We start from the raw sequence: 24,705 nt of genomic DNA, 5'->3' as shown, positions 1-24,705 counted from the left end.
TCGATCAAACTGTGTAGAGAATATATATATATACGCATTTTATAGAATCTATACCCTTCGATCTCTCTGTGTAATACTCGGAGGTCTGGTTTCTTTTGATTAAAAAAATCACTAATGCCTCTAAAATCTTGCACCTAATCCGGCTCGTCGAGAACGGAACCCTGAAACCCTGTATCGAATCGCTAACATCGACGGGATCCTCTCGCGACACTCGAATCGATTACGCATCATCCTTCCCTCGTGCCAATTTGACGCGATTGTAATAAATAATCACACAGAAATCATCGCTAAAATCCTTAACTTTCAGGATTCTGCATTTATCGGAGCTCCGAGCATTAAAATTTGTGCATTAACAAAAATTGCAAATCAATTCACTTCTCCTTCATCTCACATTTCTTTAATGTATTCAATGTATCATTAATTAGACCAATCATGATTTATTCATATTCTCATGCGTTGTACAAACACAATGGTTTCGGAAAGTATTTGAACGGTGAATTTCCTTGATAAATTGTCAATTATAGATTGTCATAATTTTGTAACAATGAAATCGTAGAGAAAATTCATAGCTCAGATACTCTTCGAAAAATAAGAAACGATTGCAGGATCTAACGAACAATAAAACTGGTCAAATTTCACCCGAGGAGCGAACGAGGGTTAGATCTAGCACTTTAAGGGCTCGATCCACGATTCAAGGATCCAAGATCATCGGATTCGATCGAAAAGCATCAAAAATGTTTTTTTTTCGTTGGGGGTCGACGATGGTTTCACGTCCCGACGTGGCGCGCTAAATGGTTCCGGGGGTTCGATATACACGTCGTTTTTTTCTATACCAATGATAAATATATATATATAATATATATTTTTAAGTATTACGAGTATGTTTATGCGTACTGTGCGTCCGCGTTAGCAATGCTGAAGGAATCGATACCCGCCCTCCCACCGGGTTTCATTCATTTCTCACTGCGGAGGACTCGGAGGACAACCGGGAGGCTGCCCCGTGTATCGTCCACCCACTGAACATCATTATAAAAATTATAAAGAGCCTATTTTCCTCTTTGAGAGGCCGGTCTATTCCCTAGGGAAGGAACGAAGGTTTCCGAACTGTGTTTCGTTCAATTCACTGGCTGGATCATACGACGAGGAGCTCGAAACACCTGGCACACCTCCAGCGATCACTCTTCGATCATCTCATCGCTTTACGAAACTCTCAATCACATTTCTCAACGATCTCAGCAATTTTGCAACACTCCCCCTTGGTGTCCTTGCAATGTAAAACACTGGATTGGCAAGAAAATTATTTTTCGTAATTTTTTAAGTAACTTGATAATAAAATGACAAGAGCTGTGTACTTTATTCTTGCATGTCTTCATTTCATTTCAACTCCTTGATGTACAAAGATGTGCACATTATGCATTTCTTGCGTCACTATGCACACTCAAGCAAAATATGGTTTAATATTAACAGAGTTGGACAACGAATGGCATCTTTGATCGAATTTGATTTAATTTGTATGTCACGGGATAGGTTAATACGTATTCTTGCAAATAGACTAGAAAGAAGAAAAATACACAGACTTTGTGGCCAATTAAACGAAACAATAGTTTCTTCGGATATATTCGTACTTTGGTACTTGTGTATAGCACAGTCGGCATCCTTCCTGCTGCAACTGTACAATCAGAACATTTTTCACATTAAAATAAAGTTGTCTAATCCCGCGCATGTTCAATAATTCTACCTGTATTTTGTAGAAATTGCTAACACAGAGAAATGCGTTTTCGAGAGTTCACAGATGGAAAAGTCGATTTTCCCCAGCGACGAGCGATCGAAGCGAGGCTTCCGGGGGCACTAGCGATCGATGATCGATCGTTTTGCTCTTCCCAGTGATTCTTTGGTTCCGCTCCTATCATCATTCATTTGCTCCCTGACTCTTCTACCGGCTGACGGTCCCCGATGTCCTACGTCTAGCAAGCGGTAAAAAGACTCGAAACTCTGTAAAGCGGTCGAAAATGCTCGTGCACTTTACACGCTTTACAGTGACTCACAACACCTGTTCGAAGTGTACGCGACGTGATTTTACGTGGAAGCATATCGTTGCGCGCGGGAATCTACCTTGCGCGCGTCTCCTCGGTCGCGACGTGTTTCTATGATACATATTTTCTTTTTTTTTCACCGAGCTGCGACACCGAATTCAACTTAACTCGAACAAATCTCTGAGTCACTGCGCACCGAACTCTGGAGAACGCTTCTTCTTCATCTTGTATCTCGTCGCTTGGCACTCGCAGAGATTTCTAATTTTCGAGGGAACGAAGCCCCGTTGCGACTTTTGGCACCCATTTCTGATTAGCTCTTTTCGCTTTTCTGTTTTCAGTGGCACGAGATCACTGGTTCCGAAGGGACTAAGGGCTCGACGATGTTGAATTCTTGTTTTCTTTTTTGGCACGAGACGCGGCGTTAGGCAGTCGTTTCCACTGTCGCTGGAGCTTTGTTCCCTTGTGGGTCTCTCGCGCGAACTCCCTCGAAAAGTAGTACAAATGTTCTCGTGCAAAATGACTGGTTTGAAAAATTGCACCTCGCTAGTTCGCTCGCTGCTGCCAGCTGGATACGTCGAGCGTTGGAGCAGTTTAGGCACCGCGCTCGGTTAGACCGTGGACACTTGGTGGACCCGAGCTTGCTGAGAGCTCAAGATCTTCGTATTCTTAAGCCTACTTTGAGTTCGAGAGACTCTGTACCTAAGTTGGATTAACATCTAAGGTAGTTAAAGGCTCGAGCTAGCTGAAAATTAGCTGGTAACCCGGACTAGCTAAAGGAATTGGTTGGAGAACTAGCTGAAGATCCAGAGGACTTAGACGGTAGCTGAAAACCTAGACTTGCTAAAGGCGCAAGCTAGCCACAGCCGCAGGTCGCTGAATGCCCAAAGTAGATGGAGACCTAAGGTAATGAAAGGCTCGTGCATAGCCGAAGACTCCGATTAGCTAGAAAACTTAGGCTAGTTAATGGCTCGAACTAATTGGTTAAAGACCTAAACTAATTCAAGATCCAAAAGGCAGCTAAGAACCTAGATTAGCTAAAGGCACAGGCCAGCTAGAGACTCGGGTTACTGAATATCTAAATTAGCTAAAGATCTAAACTAGCGAGAGATCCAAGCTGGCTAAAAATCCCAGAAAGCTAGAAACCCAACGCAGTTTAACGACCCAAATCGACTAGCTAAAGATATCTAAAAGACTCAAATCAACTAGCTAACGTGATAGAAAAACCCAAACTGTCTAGCCAAAGATCAAACCCAAGGTGGTAAAAACGGTTTTCCGAATGAGCCGAGTGATCAGCGAGCTCGGGGCCACCGTCGGCACCGTCAATTCCATCGTCAGTGTGCGCTAGATCTACAGAGTTTCGTGCGCGGAACGCCCGACGTATCCGCGCGCACGCGACAATGTACACAACCTACGCTAGATTCGCTAAGAGAACGCTTTGTCAGAAAAGACCTCTAGAAAAGAAAACCCAGAAAAGACCAGTAAAAACCGCACACGATGATCCGGACAACGTGGCATCACCGTGGATCAAAACGCAAGATCCCGACGAGTGTTCGTGATCCTCGCGTGTCGGCGCGTGCGTTTTTGTCGTTCTCCTCCGACTCCCTCGGTGATCGTCCCGGGTCATCATCATCGTCGTCTCTCGCGTGTCCGCTTCCTCCTCCTCGGATCCTCGGCGCGTGTGTGTGTGTGGTTCTTTACTGTTCGCGATCAACAGAGAATCGATCATGATCCATAGGCGAGGCAGCTGGCCGAACAATCAACACTGCAGGCGCTCAACGTCAAGACCAAAATGCGTAGGCAACAACGTCAACGCGAATGGGAACTAAGTAAATCATGCTTGTGCGTTTTGTTTTATTCGAAAAGTATAGCTGACACGAGCGTAGTTTTTCTTTTTCTTTTTCTTTAATCTTCTCCGAGACTTCGCCACCGTCTCTCGCAAAGTGAATTAGCGTCCCAATCGCTCGAATCACTATGCTGCAGTACGTACACCGAGAAACGAAACTGAAATCTGTCGGCGTGCGTCCTCGGGGTCTTGCGGAACTCAGAAATCTGCGTGCACGCGGCTACAAACACTGTCCGCGGGTAAAATTAATAACAAATCATATTATATATTTGTCGAACGCCCAACTGAACACAGGTGCAACAATCGGAGAACGGTGTCCGGTCGATAAAGCGACACCGTGGTGAATCGTGCTTTTAGAGACACGCGCACACGCACACACATACACACAGGACAAACGCACACGATTGTAAATCAAGAAAGAAACACCGCGGGAAAACAACGATTTTACGACACACCATGCGGAGAGAAAACACACAACGACAAAGAGGATTTTTTGGTGGGCGTGGTTCGTGTGCTGTGCTTGGTGTGGGGATGAAAGTCTGGCTGCACTTCCGGCGAAATTAATTAGTCTCGTATTCAATGGTGAAATCCATAAAAAAAAATTCAAGAAAAGTAAAACACCTCGATCATTTGAAAAAGTTAGGAAAGAAGCTAAACAATTTTAGCTTCGCTTGCATTTGACATGTCTCGAGGAGCAAAATAAAATAAAATCAGGAGAACCATGGATGTAAAAATATTCTCTAGACCTCGCATAATCATTCTATTGAACAGTGAACTGAGAGAATTCAAAACAACTTATAAATTCTCTGAATTGCCCTGAACTGTTCCTCCTCCAAAAAATAATTAAAAATTACATGACCCAAGGATCCAAGGGTCCTGCATCGTTGAATCAAGCCATGAAAATCCCCATAAGAAAATCCTCGAGGAATGGAGGGAGGGAAGAACACGAGCAGCCAAGTAATTTCGCAAGCGTCGACAAGCCAGTCAGGTGAAAAAGATGAGCGACATCGTGTTGTATAGTTTTTTCCGTGAATGAGATTGAATGGAGGACGGATGAAGGGAGCCTTTCTACGAGACTTGTGTACTCACCACGAATCGATTGACTTTGACCTTGGTGGTGCGCGGGGATTCAGTCTGTTGCGAGCCGAGGGACTCGAAGCGGGCTCTTAGACTGCTCGCGGACTCTATGCTCGATTGCTCGCCGATATTCTGAGCGATCTCCATTTCGGCGATGTGCTGGTTGCTCGACGTGACCGCTTTCGCGTCCGTCTCGTCCCAGTGCTCGAACTTCGCGCAAAGAGTCTTCGCGCGCGCTGCGTTTTGCGCTTGCTTCAGGAACTCGTCCTCCACCTGTAACACCGGGTCATTGAATTTTATGAGCGAGAGAGAGAGGAGGGAGGGAGAGAGGGGGAGAGGATGCAGGAACGTGTCGATACTCCGACACGACGCTGTTAACACGCTCGCACGAACCCCCGTTTCTTCTTTCTAATGAAAGCGGAATTCATTAGTACCTGGAATCGCTCGCTTGCTCGCTTCTTAGGTTACCGGTGCTGGAGAAGGGACTCTAGATACTAGACTCTTTTACTGGAATCTGTTCCACTCTTTTTTGATAATTATTTTGTACCGTCGTTCTTTAGAGACCTTGTTTATCCGAACACGTCGGGGAATGACAGCAATTTTTGTTGCAGTTGGAAAATTGATTGATTTTTCTGATATTTTAATATTTTATCCGCAATTTAGGAATGAGATCTTTCTCTAAAAGACGGCTTCAAAGTTTTTTTGGAAGTGGCAATCCCAAAAGAGGAATTGTAAATGGTTCGCGCTGGTTCGCGATTGAAATTGTTATGGCTGGTAATTAATTTATTGAAATAAGTTCTTACCTGCGAACCAGAGACTTTGAAGGAACATTTATTTTTATATAATATGCGATATGTGTGAATGACACTATCGTCGCTAAGCAATGCACATTCCTCGAAGGAAATTGCAATTCCCGTCCCGAAGAGGTATTGGCTAGTCAGCGTCATTAGTCGGTAGTCTGAAGCGGAAACGACCGGTCTGAAGAAAGTATAATACCAGTCGTTTATCACATATTCGAGTGGTAATACGAGATCGATGCACCGGTTAAAAGAAAGTTTCTAATCTCGTTTCATCTTCGTTGCGTCTGCGTGCTAATTGAACGGATGCCTCGAACCACGGTGTAAATACTGTGATTGCGAGCTAAAGCAGCTCCAATTAAATCAACTCCTTCGTTGGCTAATCTCTTACATTCAATCTTACCGAGCGTTCTAAGACCATGATCTTCGCGGTGAAATTATCATACAGGATATATAATTTCGAGCTCGTTGGCGATCGACGTTTCGAGCATTTGAACAAAATTTAATACTTTAATACCTGGGATACTTGGAAAACTGCAATCTAAAGTTTCACCAAAGAAACATTTGTTCGTTCGTTTCCGGGGCTTAGTAATTTTGTTCTGAACAAAAATCACAAAAGATTTTCGACTGTGTTAGACTATGTTCGTTTAAGAATAAAAATGCTATCGTGCTTGAAAAAATTAAACAACCAGAAGATTCGTTGACAAATGACGGCTCAAGAATGAATAAATCTGTGTTTCTAAATCTTTCTTTCTATACCTCGTTCACAAGATTGTTTTGCATTATTAATTTGCTTGCTATTTAAAATAATCGAGAGGCTTAGAACGGGCAGGAAAACATCCATTTCCGTGGCAAAAATATTAAGATAAACATCGGGAATGCAAAGAAGCTTATTGAAGATCAAACGGGAGACGAACAAAGCGTCGATCGCACCTCCTGTAGTCTGAACAAGCTCATGCATATTCAGCCCGCGAGAATCTCGTGGCACCGTCCGCCCCCATCTTGCTCACGTTAATAAACGCTACCATTTTTCACGCGGAGAACAATGAGGCTACGGACTCGATCGACGTAAACGAACCTTATCCGAAGCTCGCACGTAGTTGGGATCCCTTTCCTCCGTGCTGTCCTCGCCTTCCGATTCTTCACCTTCTTCCTCCTCTTCGTCCTCGGATCCTGACATGGGAGGCTTCTCGTATTTGTCTTCCGGAGGAGGTGTGAACCGTTTCAGAGGCTTCGGGAATTTAGGTACCTCCTGCTTCGTGGCGTTCTCCTCCATTTGCCTGAAGATCGACAGCATCTTCCTCGCGGTGTCTGTGTGCACCACCTCGTTCACCCTGTCCTCGGCTCGGACCACGTCTGGATCACGGTAGATCTCGCGCTCGGGGGAATCCATCTGCCGAAAAGATCAATGGTAAGTCAGGTGGAAGAACAATACTTCAGAAATTCCGGAATTTTCTTCAGGGTAAAAAATTCACCAGCACGGTGAAAAATCAAAAAAATACATATCGAAATCAAGAACACATGTAATTTTCAATTCCCAAACACACGATTTAATTCGAAACTACCAATTTTTGCTAATGGACATAGAAAAATTAACGCAACGGTCTCCGCCCAGCGGATCATTGTTTTCCACATTGTTAAAAAGGGTACCTGCGACATTCTGGTTCCCAGGTGGCCGCCAGGTTACGGGCACACACGGGGTATCATTCGAACCGAAATACTAATTTCCTCAACGTTTAACCTTTCGAGCGTTCTCAGGAGAATGAGCACACGGGACAGCTTTTCTTCGAGCAAATTACCGAGTGGAGGCAAATGAATAAGTACGAGTGGAAGAAGGGAGAATTCCAGCGGGCGTTTCGAGCGTGGAAACGTCAGACGGGGCAGGAAATCAGGGGGATAAAGGTGTTCCTTTCCAGGAACGGGGACTGAGTCACTGGCAAGAGAGGCGTTCTCGCTCGTCTACTACCTGGCAAGGTAGATACACGAGGCAGGGCCCGATGACAATGCAGAACCGCCTGCGGACGGACGCGTTTTACGATATTTTACCTGAGACAGTCTGCGCCACGAGCGAAACATCGCGTCCAGCATGGTCGTCGCCTCGATCAACAGTGATCGCGTTTCACCTTTCCGAACGGAAAAATTGATAGAGCAACGACTACGGTGAAAGCTAATTAGTTCAGGCTGCTCGCACGAATCTTTATTAATCGCGTTTCGCCACTTGTTATTTAGAAAGAGACGCGCTCATCGTCTGTGTGTTGAACGGGAAAAAAAAAAACAGATTTCATTTACAGAGTGGAAGGAGCAGTCTCGCTGCTTTAGACATTGTCCAGGGACACCTGTTTACATATTCTTCGTGGCTCTTGTAGGAGAAGAAAGTCCTGTTTTTTCCCCCTGTTTTCTGTAGGTACCGAGAGGGGTGCGCGCTTTCGTCGAAAGGAAAGCGTTGTTTTATGCATACGCATATGCATTCGCGCGTCAACTGTATCGACTTTGTTGTACCGTTACACCGGGGCGAACGGAGACGAGAAAGCTGGCAATTTTCTGCGGCGATTACAGCTTTTACTATGTTTCGAGGAATGGAGAAGGGCTTGAGAGTTTTTAACCGTGACCCGATGACGGCCACTCTGATTCTCAACCCTGGTATGCAGGATTTTTACTGCCTTAAAGAATTTTTACTGTCTCAAGTATGTTCTGGAATTTTTTCAAATTTTCTACTATCTTTTCTCGATTTTCCTATGTTTTGCAATGCAGTTTGGATGCATTTTATTGGTTACTGAAGTAGAGAGTAATTATTTTAAACCATCTTAGACAGCAATCTTGGAAATGTGTCATGAATGTGTTTTATTGTCGACTACGGGAGCCTCTAATAATTTTAAATAATTTAAGAAGATTGTTTCCGAATTACTTCGCAAGTGTTTGTCGCATTATTGTCTGCAACCTGCCGAAATCGACAGGATTGATTCAATTCATGGAACACTGAAAACCTACTTGAAAAAATCCAACTACTTTAAATGGGGGAGTATCATGAAGAAACTTACACCAAAAATTTTGAATAACTTCAGCAGGAGGCAAGTTCCAGCTACTTTTTTTCCATATTTTTCACCCACTTATCTCAACCATAACCGACACGAACGTGATTAAAAAAATTCACGAAAGGATAAAGACCGGAAAGTAGGACACGTAGCTGGACTGTCAAAAAAGATTAAAAAAATCCTTCATGCTTCTGTGACTCAATTTCCAACGTCTTCTCTCATATTATAGCATTCGCAACACCATTTTACACGGATTAAGCCTGCACCATAATGATTCGCCAAAACATGAACAGAAAAAAGAGTGGCAAAAAGGCATAGAAAAATGTATCTTAAAAATTCTCAATCGCTCCACTCATTCTTCTGATATTATAAAATCATTCGTCGCGTAAGGAGGAAACCTAAGCCAAAAACGATTTTCCAAAAGAAGAAATAAAAGAGGCACATTTGCATCCACCATTGAAAAAATGACTCCCAAAAACTCTGAACACATTTACAATTTAACCCTCACTAAAAGAAAGTATAAAAGGGGCCACTCAAATTACTCAAAAAATTCTGAACACTTCACCAATTCCAATTAATCTTGCTAAAACGTTCACACTGCGTGTAAAACTGGTCTGGGCCTCAACGACCGATCAGAAGAAGAAATAAAAAAGGAAACACTAACGTCCGCCACTAAAGAAATACTTCAAAAAATTCTCACCCCAGTTACAATTTAATCCTCGCTAATTTATATAATATAATCGTACTCACAGTGTCTGAAGGAAGCCTAAACCTGGTCGATTCACCGAAAGAGACGTAAAAGGGGGACAAGCGTGACGCCTTCGAGTAGGACCTCGCCTCGAATGTCGAACGCGTCTCGCACAAGTTCTACTCACGTTTGCGTTTCGGGTGTCCTTCGTCGTCGCGGGGCTCCGGCCCGTGTAAAAACTCACTTGGCAAAGAGCTGTGTTCCACAGAAGAGAGGAGGAATCGAACAGAACCGAACCGAACCGAACCGAACAGGAGAGGAGAGGAGAGAAGAGAGAGAGAGAGCCGTCACACACAAGGGAGAGAGAGCCTTTTGTCTCGGAGGGCCGGCGAGGTCCGAACTGGCAGCGAGCAGCGTGTTGCTATGCCGTTCACACGAGGAGGACGCACAGCTCTTACTGTTCCCCCTCGTGAGTTACTGGGAGGGCCACAGTGGTCTGCGAGGCCTGCTCTCTTCACGAATGGAAGGATGTAGGAATACTAACGGTAAAAGTATGGCTGCTGACCACTCGAGGGGGTTCAAGGACAGCGCTGGAATCAAGTGTGCGGCGGCCACTTCGCGGGCTTTCGCAAACTCTCGTGGGCTTGCAGGCCCACAATCGACTCCGATCGCTTGTTTTTCTCGTAATTAGCAACCTCATTACTGCAACAGTCCCTAGTGTCCCCGTGGTACTTGCTCGTGGCGCTCTGGGGTCGTCGGTGACCCGCAACTCTTCTATTTGTTCACCTAACCCCCGTTCGAACTGAATTTTTCGAATTTATTTTGAGCGATGTGACGAGTCGAGATTTTTGAAATTTTACGGACATTGTACCATATCATCGAAGCGACTAAGAGAATTTTTTCAGTTATGAAGAGCTGTAAATAATGTTGCTACAGCGATTATGCCCGACCAATCGTTAAGCATGTCTAAGTTCGCTCTAATTTTTCGGATTTAACGTCCCTGGAAGAATATTTGCGCGCAGAACCATACTATTGATTTATGCAAACGAGAGACACTGCATTTGCATAAATTTTTCTGACATCAGACTCCGCATATTTAAAAGGACAATTAAAAAGACGCCCCTTGCATTTATTCTTGTCTTGCATTCGCTCTTCTATTCTCGGACTTAACTTAATGTTAATTTGGCGACCATAATAGCCGTCCTCCCCACTCCGTCTTCTCGAGGCCCCTAACAAACGGGTTCCAGGAGTGGGGAGGACAAGTATAATGAATTCCAAGGCTCTTCTTCCAAGGAACAGGCTATGATATAATCTCGTTGCACCGAGCCGAGTTTTGACACACTTCGGTCAACACTGATAGCTTGATCAATCAACTACACTTTCTCTTGAGCAACGACATGCTTAGGGAATGAATGTGTTCGATAAAAATAATCAGAGCTTGATACGATCGGCTGGAAATTTATTTACGAAATGCTTGACTCATTCAGCAGTGATTCGTAGTTATCGGGTTCAGCCGAACGCTATGAGTCGGTCGATATTTTAATCGAACCGATAATACTGGTGAGAAAGGATCAATTGAGTAGCTCTGACAGGTACAATCCATGCGATTAGGATCGAGTAGAGTACCCAATCAGTCTTGGCTGAATGAAAACTCGTGGATCGACGAGCTCGGCTTTTGTTAGGTATCAATCCATGCATTGTTTAGAAGTGATTTGTACTGTCAAGGAACTAGTCTAATTAACCCTCTGTAACCTCGCTGATTTTTAAATTTGACCCAGCAGTGGTACTCTAAGAATTGTTACAATACTTTCACATATGTAGCCTAAGGCTGTGTTCACTAAGGACATTCGAGACCGTTTAGATGTTATAAAATATTATCAAAAATCAGGTTTCACTTGGCAAAGCTGTAAATTATACTAAACAGACTCTACACAATTTTTCTGCGGTAAATAGTTTCAATAAGAGGTGAAATAAAAATGAAAAGACTGTACAGAATGAATAACTCTGATAGAAGGCGTTACAGAGGGTTAAGGATTAAAATCACACAGCAATCCTGTTACACATTAAATCGCAATCATTAAAGGACACTCTGCACTCGATGGAGGATCGAACCTTGACTTGACCGTCTCGCGGAGGGGTAATGCGGAACTGCTTCCGCTGTTTTTCCGGTTCCTTGTACGACTCGAAAAATTTGAATTTGTTCGATATGTCCGAAGTCTCGACCTGAACCTCTGCGGTGGTGTCCGAGCTGCGCACCACGTCGTCCGAGACTTGGCGGCCCATGAATGCCTTGTTCGCACAGGTATCATACGATTAACCAGACGATCTTAACTAACCTCCCCGTCAAATAAAAACTAACATTGAAAACAATCTGTAGGGACTGCTAACGTAATCCCTTGGAAATCAAATCTAGAGAAGTAACAATGAAACTTACGTCTCTGGCGCGTCTGGGCGTGTCTGAGGGTGTTTTTGGGTTCACTGGGGTCACAGGCCTTCCGGTTTTCGCTGCTGAGGCATCCAGTTCCAAGAACAAGGATCTAGACTTCCTACTGATACCTGAAACATAACCAAATATGTATTAAAACTTATTTTGCGTTAAATATCTTGAGGAAGTTTGGAAGACAAAAGAAACTACTACCACAGAAAACAGAGTTTTCCAGCCAAAGATCCATTAATTTCTAAGGTGAAATTTTTACTGTCCAAGTCATTCAGCACGAATGAATGGACCAGCTGCGAGTCCCGGGTTGATCATCACTGAATCTATTTCAGGATCTCAAACAAACGTTCTCGAACCAAAAACCGAATCAATAGATCAAACTTGATCAATAGATCAAGCTTGACGCAGCCGAGAGTGAACAGGTTGAATAACGACCAGGTTTAGATTCTCTTTCGGTTACGTCTATATCGAACACGCAGCTCACGGAGTACATTGTAGCAATTTCGTTGATCGCGTGAATAATCGTGCTGCACCGGCGAAACCCGTGCCGCGTTAATTAGATGGAATAGCTCTCTAAATATAAAGTAGACGACGGGGATTTCGAGACGCACCTGCTGCGATCACTTCCTCGTCGGCCTTCTCTGGTTTCGGTTTGTTGTCCGTCTCGTCGTCGGAGGCGGCGATCAGCTCGCCCCTTTCGAAACGTTCTTTGATGGAACGCGCGTGGGCGGAGGAGTTCTGCAGCTCCTCTGCTGGGTTGATCTTTGTCACACGGTCGCTTCCGGCCACTGCTTGCTGGTACATCTCCTTCATTTTACCCTGCTTGCCCTGCGACAGATATCAATCACTTCTTTTAACCATTCCAGCCACAGAGAATTCCGACTCGAAGCTTCCTAAAAGCGTCCGAGACAGTCGTTTGAAGAATTTCGCTTCCCTAAGACAGATAAAAGAATGTTCGAGATAAGATGCAGACTGAAAATGTCCGAGATTGTTCTTCGGATAGATTCTACATCGTTGAGTCACTGCCAAAAATGTTTGAGACAAAAGGAAGCTTGAAAATGACTGAGCTGGTTGTGGAAATAAATTGTACTTCTGTAAGACACGTCGAGAAATTTTTATTACGAGCCATAAATTCTGTTTGCTCCAGACATGTTCAAAAATATTTGAAATATATAAACAGCCTTCAAATGTCTAAGATCATTGTTCGAGTTAATTCTACCTCTGTCAGGCTTGCCAAAAAGTTTTTATACTATAAGGAATCATAAAAATGTTCAAGACTGTCGTACGAATAAATTCTGCTTACTTCAGACACTGCCAAAAATGTCTGACGGAAAAAGGAGCCTGGAAATGGCTAAGATGACCGTTTGAATAAATTCTACTTTTGTAGGACATGTCAAAAAATATTTAAAGGGTACAGACAGCCTGAAAACGTCTGCGGTTATTGTTCCAATAACTTCTGCATGTGTAAGGCTTGCCAACAAATTTTTATGATACAAGAAAGTCTAAAAATTTCCAAGATTGTCGTCAGAGTAAATTCTGTTTCCTCGAGACTCATCCAAAAATGTTTGAGACAAAGCAAAGCCTGAAAATGGTGTATTGAATGAGTACTACTTCTGTGAGAGAAGGTAAAAAATATTTTGAATACAAAAACCGGTTAAAAATGTTTCAGATCGCTGTTGGAATAAATTCTACTTGTGTCATGCTCGCGAAAAATTTTTACGATACGAGGTCTAAAAATATCTAAGATCGTTGTGCGAATCATTTTTATTTCTGCCCGGCTCGCCAAAAAATGTTTACGATTCAAGCCTAAAAATGTCTCAAGATGGTCGTTCGAAAAGATTCTATAGGACGTATTACAAAAATATGTGAGATAAATTGCAACCTAAAGGCTGCAATTTTCTGAAGATGAATCTGCGTTAAACCAATGACGTCTGTTCTTGATTCGTCATCTACCTAGTATTTATTTTGAAGTAGCATTCGCTAGGAAATTAAGATGCCGAACCAGAATCATTTTGATCCGACTTTAAAGAGACTCACGCCACTTTCCAGCTACTGGGCGGTCGCCTAACTTCGTCGAGCCGACAAAGCGCTCCCGGCCGGCTCGCGAACGAATTAAAAGGAGGCGAGCCATGCAGGCTTCCTTCGGTCATTCTTGTATAATAAAAAAGCAAATTGTTCTCGATCGTGCGTCGTTTCACCGTGTTTCAGCGCACTCGAGAGACTGCGTGCGCTACATTTTCCTCTCCGGGGAACGTTTTTCTGCGTCTACGTATAATGGGCACGATGTCATTACCCCGGACTACTTCGCGACCACTTACCCGCGAATTCGTTTAGCGAAACGCGTCTGTTCTAGCGAGAAAAGAAGAGTAATCTCCTGGGCGACTTCCGTTTTCGCTTATAGTTATCGGATCGAAGATTTACCATGAACAGCCGTGAACGGATCCCAGCGATTTCCTCTTTCCTGGCTTCTCGTTGCACCTTGCGTCTGCCTTGCTGGCTGGTGGTCTCCCAACGATTCTTTATGTCGTCCATTTTCGTGAAACTGATCGGCCGCTCGCGGGTCGCTCGCTTTGCCTTCACGATCTCCGTGTCGGTCTCTGCAACGCGGATACAGAAACTTTCAGCGAAACTTTGACACGGGCAAAAGCTCCGGGCTCGACAACTTTCGAGGAAGTTTCTTCGGGAGGAACACGTTCGGGACACTTTCGATCCCCATCTGCATCTAACTTTGCTCGAGCAGTATTTTGATCAATTTTATGGGCGCTTGGTCCCGACTAGACTGCGGATTTTCCGCATTTTTGGCGAAAATGGTTGGCTGTTTCAAACTGAAGAAAAATAAAAAGAACTTAGGACTGTCGGTATATTGCTTAGAACTTGTTTAAAGTGTTAAAGAGAGAAATATACGCGACAACGATTTCATTGTTGCATACAGATTATTAAGAAAAACGCGAAATACTGAATAAATTGATCAGGTCCCAGATAAGTGTCTTAGATACTTCATTGTTCTTATTAAGATGTTTTTATGTAACAATTTAGCTATCCTCAGTCCTTCTCCTTTCTCCGGCTTTCTCTCATCGTCCTGTCTACTATATTCATGTAATGGATCGATAACGCTCCTAAAAATGAATAAATCTAGAACGCAAACAGAAAGCTGACTAATATCGGTATTATCCCATCATATTGCTGTAATCATCAGCTATCATCTCCACAAGTTACACTCTACAAGAAACGCATTAAGCCCGAAACAATACAAAGAATTCGAAACGCTGGAAACCGAGCGAATCACTCGAGACTTGCAACGTTAAGATTAAAGCTGAAGAGAGTAGCCTTTCAGACTGCGAGTATCCGAATAAAATTAATTAATCCGCCGTTAGCGGGGTGTCGTTATCTCCGTGAAGTGAAAAGACAACAGAATTAACCGTCGTCAAAATGGTTACAGCGAGGGTCTTTCAGAAAGAAAGAAAGAGAGAGAGAGAGAGAAGGAGAGAGCCAGTCGAACCTTCTTCGCCGTGTTCCAGCTTGTAAACGAAGAGGAAGAGATCCGGGGGCAAAAAATGCCTCTCCCAAGGAAATGCTCGAACAAAAGGAAGAGAAAGGGAGAATTCAACGAGGGAAGGGCCGAGGGCTATCAGCGAAACGAAGGAGCCTCGCGATTTGTATTAAGGGGGTCTTCTGGTCTAGAGCGTCACTTTGTAAGCCTTGGAAAATTTTTGCAAAGAAATCAGTCGACCGTTTCCCGTCGAGCTTTTGCATACATATTTTCCATTCTTTGGACCATACAATATAATTTTTTGAAGTGAAAATATTTAAAATTATAGGACTTATATGGTTGCTTGAAAAGGGGCGTGTCAGAGAGACATGCATAAACATCCATAACATCGTCATTCTTACGAAATTATACAAATCCCTTTGCAGACATATTTTCAGACATGTGCTTTAACGCAAAGAAATAGAAGATCTGTTATTTCTTGGTTCTAGACCAGAGGACCGTTAAATTAATTTTTTTTTTTGGTACTCACCCTCCGTCTCCTCGATCTCCTCTTCTTCCTCGCTCTCGCTGGACTCTTCGTAGGGGATTCCATTCAGAGACTCGTCCGCTACACCAATGTCCATGCCCTTCGCCTGGAATCTGGACAAAAAGACACGCAATGTACTCGTGAACATTTCCACGAATTTGCACTTGCGCGCCGGTGCATTCGGCGACTGCACCGCTGATCGCACGAACGCCGCATCTGTCGCAAGGGCCCCGCGGTTTTTTACACGGCTAAGCTCGTTCTATATTAGCGAGCCTTCGCTTGCACATTTTCGAGTGACGCGGCAACTTCGGACACCGTCGAGTCGCGTTGCAGAGCGTTGCAAAGCGTTGCGGAGCATTGGAACGCGGTGCAACGCCGTGCACTTGTTCCAGCGTCTCTCCCCAAGCTGCTCCTGGTGTAATGCGTGCAGCGAAACGATGGAATGCAATTTGCGACCGGGCTTCGTTATTATGATGTTACGTCGGGAGGGACGAGGGACACGAACGAGAGAATTCTGCACGAGACGCACAGGGGACAAGGATGTTTGCGGGTGGGTGATCGAGCGTCTGAGATCCAGACGATTCTACATTAAAAGCTTTGATGTTGAAAAACGTTGACTTTGGAGGAAAGTGTTTAAATGAAAATCACAAATCTACAGTCTGTCCAACGAGACGAGGCAGTGCAGCATTAGCGTGCGTCCTTTGCGAGCTATCTGAGAATGGTAACTTCGATTCTGTCACACTCGAGCGACCATGTTTACGTTTACTATCTCGTCTCGTTGAACAGACTACGGGAAATGATAGCTTCGGAAATCTTGAGGGCGAAGTGAAATAATTGAGGTCGAGTGTTCGAAATTCCCCAAATCAGTAAATTAATGAAATCTGAAGAACATTGACGTAGGAAATGACCGGTTTCGAGATTGTTAGAACCAAGGGAAGGAATAATCGGGATGAGACCAAGAAAATGGTCGACCACAAGAGCGTCCGTTGTGTCTATCTCGTGGAAACGAATCTGTGTCATGGCTGGCACGAGAAACATCTCCTCGGCCCACGGGCCTGGTCGTATAAGGCCGTGGAACGAGCGGAGGAGAGAGTGTGCGCGCGCGATTATATCGATCGGATCGAACGAATCATCCTCGATCTCTCGCGGGTTCCCTCGCTCTTTACTCACTTGGCGAGCTTGCTGAGGATGCTCGGCGACCTCTTCACGGCTACCTGGGACGGCGACCTCTCGATCTCGTTCGCCTCCGTGCCAGCCTTTTCGAACACCTTGAACCGGGACTTCACGTTCAGGCTCGACAACTCCTCGAGACCCAGGTCCGGTTTGTCGGAGGCTGGAACGCAGATTGGAGAAACGTTTTCATTAACGCGTTAATCACCGTTCACGCCGCTCCGGCGCCACACTAATCACCACGAGAGGGAGGCACGTGGATTTAATCCGCGGATGCGCGAACAACCGGCTTGTTGCGCGCGTTTCCGCGAAAACCGAGGGGAGAGCCTCGAAAATCCACGCAAACCGCTCGCAAAAACATCTGCCCTTTACAGCGTACACTCTTTGCACTCGGATCTGTTAATTCCACCTCTGATCTGCTACCAGCAAGTCGTACTCGGTTATTTATTTAATGCTAGGTCTACCACGGGACGCGTCGAAATCACGCGTTTTAATATTTTCCATTCACGATTACTGAGATTGTAAAGATAGATCCATCTGGGACTATTCAACTGTATTTCTTTGGGTATGTATTGTAAAAATATGGCTAAAATTTGGACATTCTCGTTACTTTTATAAAGTAACGTGAAAGTGTTGAATTGGATACGAAATTTTGTTATTACTCATTTTGTGGACGAAACATTATAGATCTGGCAAGTACCATCATTGCTGGGAGTCGTTTCATCTCAGTCGAGTGCAAAGGGTTAAATATTCTAGTCGTTAAACGTAATTAGAACTTGTAGACTGCAGATTTTGTGCAGTTACAGCATGTACCGCTTTTAAAGCAGTTGAGGCAGATGCAATTACTAATATTAATGCTTGTGCACTTGTTCTGCCTAATTTGATATGCTTCTAGCGAACCTTTGCTTTTAATTAAAATTTTTCTTCGAATTTATTTCTCTAAATATAAATGTTCCAATTTCCTGATCCAAGGGTTGAACGTTGAGATTTTTTGAGAAGATTATGGAATGAGTAATTAATTTTACATTTGCGCGAAGATCTGCAGTCCACATTTGACACTCTACACACATAATTTTCAAACACTGACAGCTGCAGCAATTATTGATTGCCTACATCTTTAGGTACATCTCTGCCTCAACCCTTAAGTGAACTATCATAGCTACTGTGACTCTAAACAATTTTAATTTAGCTCATAGTACACATTCATTTAGGCGTGTCAAAACCACCAGCTGACAATCAGTAAAAATCCGGGTTAAACAATTGAATCGAGCGCTTTTGAATCAGTGCTTGTAGTTCACCCAAAGGTTAAATCGTTTCGAGAAGATCGAACGGGGGTGAGTTAGTCGCCAGCACAAAGAGCTCATCGATCTTATTAAGTCACTCAAGCTGGCCAGCCCATTTCCACGATTATTCACGGAAGAATGATTCACGCGTGCCGATTTTTCTGTCGGCCGTCCAAGGTCGCTTCCCCCACCGTGAATCATTCCCTGTGCTGGCGGAATGGGTCGGCTGTTATCATCATGCAACAGTAATTCTTGACCATTTTAACGGCTCGTTAAAGAACGATTATCGAGGGTGGGGAACACACAGGGGCGGCGCGAAACGAAAGAATTTAAACGCGTCGTTAGGGACGTCGCGAGTTGACGGTCGAATGCGATTAGAACTGCACTCTGCACAAACTGTTAGGCAGGCTAGGTTAGGCTAGGTCGGTGTCTGGACCGATCACACTTCTGTCAGACTTTACCTCTGACCACGTCGGGCGGCAGCTCTTTCGGCTCGTTCTCCCTAATGATCAGCTCCGGCTTTCGAGGTCGCACTACGGAGTTCATAAGACATCTCTTTGTCGCATTAACGATCTCTCTCTCTCTCTCTCTCTCTCTCTCTCTCTCTTTCTCGCTCTATCTCGCGCAAGTATTCGCGTGTAATTACTGAACCGGGTTCGCGAACGTTCGCAGAATGTTAGAGAGGGAGGGGGATAGTAATTTCTGGCGAGCACAACAAAGGGGGACAATGACGGGCTCCGACGTGGAATATGCGAGAGCTTATTTCACCCGCTCGCCCGAGCGGGCGATAGAATTTCCTCTGTCCCGGAATGGGCTTCGTCTCTTCCATTATCGGCCAGCGTAATAAGTTGTCCGCGTGTACGCGAAAAATTTCAGTCGAAATGATTTAATCGCCTGGAAAAACGTCAGTCTCGACGATCTTTATACGTCGAACGAATACCGTTCGCATTCAGAGGCAGACTCTGAAATCTCCATCACTGACTCGTTATTGTACGGCGCCGGGTTAGGAGTCAAGAAACTAGATGATAGATAAGACCACATCCAGCACGATACAAAAGAAACAAATCCACTCCACGAACTTCTGATCCACACCTCGTAGATCGAATCCTCGCGGATGAGAAAAGAATCAATTTTTCGAGCCGGGATGGGATTGAGACGAGAGTGTTTCGCCGTAGGATAAAATGGATCCTGCGAGTTTACGTTCGCGGCTGATTCAAAGCGGATCCGGCGAGGAAGGAGGAGGATAGATGAGGTTCGAGGCGGATGGAAGGAGGCTCTCGAGGATCCGCGTTTCAAATCGCGGCGTGTCCGGCGGCGATATCAAAGCGGCCGCGAGAGAGAGATTCGCGGATTAGACGCGGATGCTATTTTCAGCGAGCAAGTTCCGCTTACGTGTGCGCAGTTCTGCGCAACGTTTGTGCAAGGTTTGCGACGTGTTGCGCGCTCGGTGCGCTCAGAACACTCGACGATCGACTTACCAGGTTGCTCGGACTCCTCAACCGGTTTCGGTTGGAAGAGCTCCTTGAAGTGTGGCTTACAGTAGAGGATGGTCTCGTGGCTCTCGTAATTGTCCACGTTGAGCTGCTTGCTACACTGCACGCACCGGAAGCAATTCTTGTGCCAGACCAGACCCTCCGCCTTCGTCTGCTCCATCTGGAAGACGACCTTGCCGCAGCTGCGGCAGTTCGGGTTTGTGTCGCCATTTTGGCCCACCTGTCGGCAGATCGAACGCTTACATAGACTCCACCCTGAAGAAGATCTACGTTGTTGCTGATTTTCAAAGGAAATGACTCCTCCAAAATTGGACCGAATGGATTGATGCTTTTCGAGATGTTGGATGGATCAGTCTACTACATGATGGGTAAATTTTAGTGGAAATTTCAGAAAAATTGCTAAAGGCGCCTTTCTACAATTTTTCTAACCCGACCCTGCACAGAAAAGTTTAAAAATATGTTTTGTGAATTTTTGTCACTCGTACGTCCTTCCGAAATTTTATACTACACGCTACAGGTAGTTAAAACGTACAATTGGAATTTTTAACGAATTCCTGCCTGCACCGTTTTACAATTGTCAGAACAGGTCCGGGTAAAAACGTTGTTTCAGAACAACCTTTAGTATTATATTTGCCATTCTGACAAGCTGCAATTTTGTCGAAATTACTTTTTATGAACATTTCGTAGACTGGTTCTTCTAGCATCTCGAAAAAATTCCATCCGTTTGGTCCAGTTTCGAAAGGGTTATTCTCCCTTGAAGAACGGTCGAATATTAATGAGCGTCACTGTGCAGCTCGGGCTGTCGCTCGATAATTAGACTTCGGGTTTTATGCACTTACTGCGCTGATTATCTGGAACCAGGGCTTTGGAAGAACTTAACGAGATTTTCAAAGTAGCCGATTCCGGCGTGAAAGGAGCTTTTATAGGAGAGGTCAAATTTATGAGCATTATTTTATATTAATATCTCGCAATGAAAGTAGAATTTTGTCAGCTTAAATCGAACTAATTTTCGAATTTATGTCAGCAGCAGAATATTTAATAGGTTCGTCGAATTCTCAATTATTGTTATGCTTGACGAGTACTGTTCTATTCGACCAACCGCGTTATTGTTAGTTCGGACTCGTTTATCGAAAGTTATACACAATTGGAGCGAATAGACTCGTTAACGGTTCGATAATGATTATCATTCAATTTTTCGTACGGTAGAAAATTGTTCCGAGTTATGGTTTAAGACCGTCGTGTTGTGAATTGGAGGATAATAATCCGCATTTGCAGATCCATCCGCAGTCCGTACGTAATAGATGGGGTGAACCAACCCCTCAGGCTCTCGCACCCCTTTTACTCGCGCATGAACACGACGGTACACTTTCTGTTTACCGTTGTAATTACTAGACAGCGAATGAGTTTTTTCTTCGAACGGAAATGCGCGTCTTTCATTAATTTTTCTCATCCTGACTAATGGACTGCGGACTTTGTCCGTGGGATGCAAACATTCCGGGAACCTTGCAAAATGCACATCGATAAAATTGAACACTCACTTTTCTATTCACTGGAGCCAGTCACAAAGAAATGAAAATTCCAATCCGTTTTTCTTGACGTTCTTTTCTAAACATGATCATTTCAACAAGCTGTCTAATGAACAAAATTATGAAATAAAGTCGCTAGCAAATGGGAGAGCGATTTTATTTAAACTCTGATTCATTAAGCACATGCTGTCTAACTCGTATGCTACTGATGTTTACGCATTCATAATTACATTGACAGTGCTGAACTACATAAATAACATTTCTTACGATTTTCATGTTGATTCGATCTTCTTGAGTCTGTTTATGAAGGTGGTGTGAAAAAATCCGTGTTAAGCAATTCATAAAAAACAATATCGTCTGAAACTGTCCACAAAAGAATTTCTTAAATTGGTATGAAATAGTAGAGAATGCTGTTCCACTGTTGCTTTGAAAACCTTGAAAGTATTTCATAAAAGAATCAACGATAAGCAGTTCACAAGTAGACAAGCTTAAAAATAGTATGAAGCAGTTTACAAAAGAACTGAAGACACTACTAAAATAATTACTGAAATTGGTGTCACACACTTTGCAGAAAGATTAGTGACAACGTACGAACAAAATTTAAAAGATGATAGAAAACAGCGTATGATTTGAAAAACAGGTGATAAACGATGTACGAGTCAAGTAGAGAAAAAAAACAAATCAGTATGGAACAGCGTATGAAGTGATCGTAAAAATTGGTGTGAACAGATGTAAAAAGAGTTGAAGGCAGGTTCGAGCGAAGGCAGTGAAATTGCATAAACATCCGCAGTGTAAAAACCACTAGAAAGATCGTGTTTAGGCCTGGCTGCGAATCTCGCGGAAGCAACCCTTCAGCCTTCGGTGAAAAGCTACATCCCCCAGCGCAGCCCTCTTTGTAGTTGGCGACCAGGAGCTCGACGCGGAGAGGCTATTTACACGCGCTCTCCGCGACAGAAGGGTTAAGCGCGTCGATCTTATAAGTATGTATCTCGCGAGCCGAAGAAGAAGACGACGAAGACGGCGAAGAACGAGAAAAAGAAATAGAAAGAAAGAAGAAGAACAGGCGCTTACGGCGGCGGCGTTCAGCTGCTGTTGCACTTTGCCCGCGTCGATCGAACGCACATGCAGCACCGTCTTCTTGCTGAGAGCGTCGAATTTATTGAAGCTCGACTTCTGCGAACACAAACAGTGGAGGCGTCAAACGAGAGATCGGCGAAGCGAGCCGTGTGCTGATTGTCGGGAAAGAAAGAGAGAACTCGTGGATTCGTGGTGTTTTGTCGTCTAGCTTGAAGCCTGTTCTGCGTGAGCGTAAAAGCGTGTACTTTACTGTTCCTCTGCGTTCAACAAATTTTTACGGGAGAAATTGTGCCCCCGCGAATCGAATCGTATTTCGATTTTTGTGTTTTTTCTTTTTCCACGATTACGGTGAAGAAGCTTGAAGGGTGCCCACGGTGACACAGGTGGGTCGGGAACACCTCGTGCTAACTGGGTGCGATTAGGGGCTCTCAAACGGGACGTGGGGGAGATTGAGAATTGGGGAGGCTTCAGGTGAAACGAAAACTCTGCTCATTTCTTGCAATTTAGGCGTTCTTCAGCCCTTTTCTTTTTTGACGTCACTTTTCAAATTTTTTCAATTTTAAGATTTTATTCCTACATTTTGACACAATATAAATTGATCATTACACAGGATTTAAGTTAGTATTGTTTTGCAGATACTCATTTTTCAAGTTCACATATTCTGTAAATGTTTTCTTTAAGATTGCTCACGGGATTTAGGGTAGTACTAGTCTAGAAATACTCGTTTCCCAATAGACTATATCTTGATCATTTACAAGATTTAAGTTAATACTGGTCTCTAAATGAGTAGAATGATCGTTTCACTAGTCACACTGCAATTAAAACAAAGCCTGAGCTCATGTTTGAAGTTTGCACACACCATGCCTCATTTTTCTCTACAAACGAAGAAACGTATCGCTAGTCTACAGATGAGTAGAATTGTTGTTTCAATGGTGGATAAATACGGAGCACAAGGGATACAGGGTGGGTTCGCTGTAGGTACAGTTCGTCCGTCGAATTAGTATCTATACGACCGAAATAATGAGAGATTTTCGATGATGTGAGAATTAATAATAAATTGTAAGCGAGATAGTGATAGATATGCGAAGGGAGCGAGGCAGAAGCGGAAAAGAAAATGTTCAGAAGAGATTGAACCTGTCGGTACGAACATCTCTCCGTTTCAGGGGGGCTTACCTCAAACCTCGGCCGATCCGTCTCCACACCCTCGTTCGTTAAGTTTGCCAAACTACAGTAGGAAGCCCTCTGTCCCGAGGAGGTCGATTTTTTTCGTGATTTTTTCGGTTAAGGTTTTTTCATGCACGGCCAGGAGAGGGCGGACCGAACAAAAAGAAAGAAACAGCACGGGCTGCGGGTTAGTGTCGCGTTAGGGTCGATATTATAAGCGGTACACCTTCATTCTCGAGTTTCAGGATCCACCGGTTGCCATAACATTTCATTCACACCTGATACATCCCACTCCAAATCATCCATTATTAATTTAGAAAAATAACTGGAACCTTAAAAACGATAGAATTCCATTTTTAAATTTAATATAAATCACGAGTTTATATCGTCATTCAAATGATACGTACTGATTGGAATCGGAACTTTCAGCTCTGACTGGGAGCAATTACAGCTATCGATTAATTTTTCTCTTGCGTAAAACATATTCTTAAAAATTCAGGTGGAATGCTGAATATGCATATAAGGATTCGAAGGAAAATCGTACAAAAAATTCGATCTTTTAGTTGACGAAATGATTATACTCGGGTCGGAGGGGTAAACGCTGTCGGATCGAGTCTTTCCGATTCCCATCAGCGTCTTCATCCGCCTCCGATGATCTACAACAATTACGGAGCCGATTGCCAACTGGATGGCATCTCGATGGACGCGTTAATTCGACGAGTCGTCCCGTATAATACGAACAGCAATCGAGCTGGCAATGGTGGACCGTAAATGGCCGCCGGTTGCCAATCGGCCGATACGTATCTCGGCAACCGCTGCATCCCACAGAGAGAAGAGAAGAGGAACGAAGGAGAAGAGCGAGATGGGACAGCGTTCGGAGACAGCTCGAATCGTTCGAGTTTCATTTTTGGCACGATCGTCTCTCTGGAGCTGGCTTTCTACTTCTCGACGATCCTCGGTCGCGTGCTCGATACGATCGGTTATATTATCGTTCATGGGATCGAGGGGAAATTGAAATTCCGCGCGAATAGTGGACCGTGTTCGCATCACCGTTATGATTTTCCACGAG

The 24,705-nt window shown here is 44.1% G+C and overlaps 1 protein-coding gene across 1 annotated transcript in view; it reads right to left on the bottom strand.

Annotated features, from left to right (window-relative positions):
• LOC143358077 (uncharacterized) overlaps positions 1-24,705 on the bottom strand; it is a 46,442-nt gene that overhangs the window by 2,348 nt on the left and 19,389 nt on the right. The window contains exons 8-19 of the mRNA XM_076794951.1: positions 23,646-23,714; positions 22,467-22,568; positions 19,855-20,089; positions 18,838-18,909; positions 17,094-17,256; positions 15,927-16,036; positions 14,329-14,504; positions 12,519-12,735; positions 11,905-12,026; positions 11,583-11,759; positions 6,829-7,143; positions 4,966-5,226 (exon numbers count right to left, since the gene is read on the bottom strand). Coding sequence (XP_076651066.1) covers positions 4,966-5,226; positions 6,829-7,143; positions 11,583-11,759; positions 11,905-12,026; positions 12,519-12,735; positions 14,329-14,504; positions 15,927-16,036; positions 17,094-17,256; positions 18,838-18,909; positions 19,855-20,089; positions 22,467-22,568; positions 23,646-23,714 — 2,019 coding nt within the window. The remainder of the gene's footprint in view (positions 1-4,965; positions 5,227-6,828; positions 7,144-11,582; positions 11,760-11,904; positions 12,027-12,518; positions 12,736-14,328; positions 14,505-15,926; positions 16,037-17,093; positions 17,257-18,837; positions 18,910-19,854; positions 20,090-22,466; positions 22,569-23,645; positions 23,715-24,705) is intronic.

This window comes from Halictus rubicundus, chromosome 10 (assembly GCF_050948215.1).
Source record: "Halictus rubicundus isolate RS-2024b chromosome 10, iyHalRubi1_principal, whole genome shotgun sequence".
Lineage (NCBI taxonomy): Eukaryota > Metazoa > Arthropoda > Insecta > Hymenoptera > Halictidae > Halictus > Halictus rubicundus.
The sequence above is the reverse complement of the archived record's forward strand: the minus strand, read 5'-3'. Positions and strand labels throughout refer to the sequence as shown.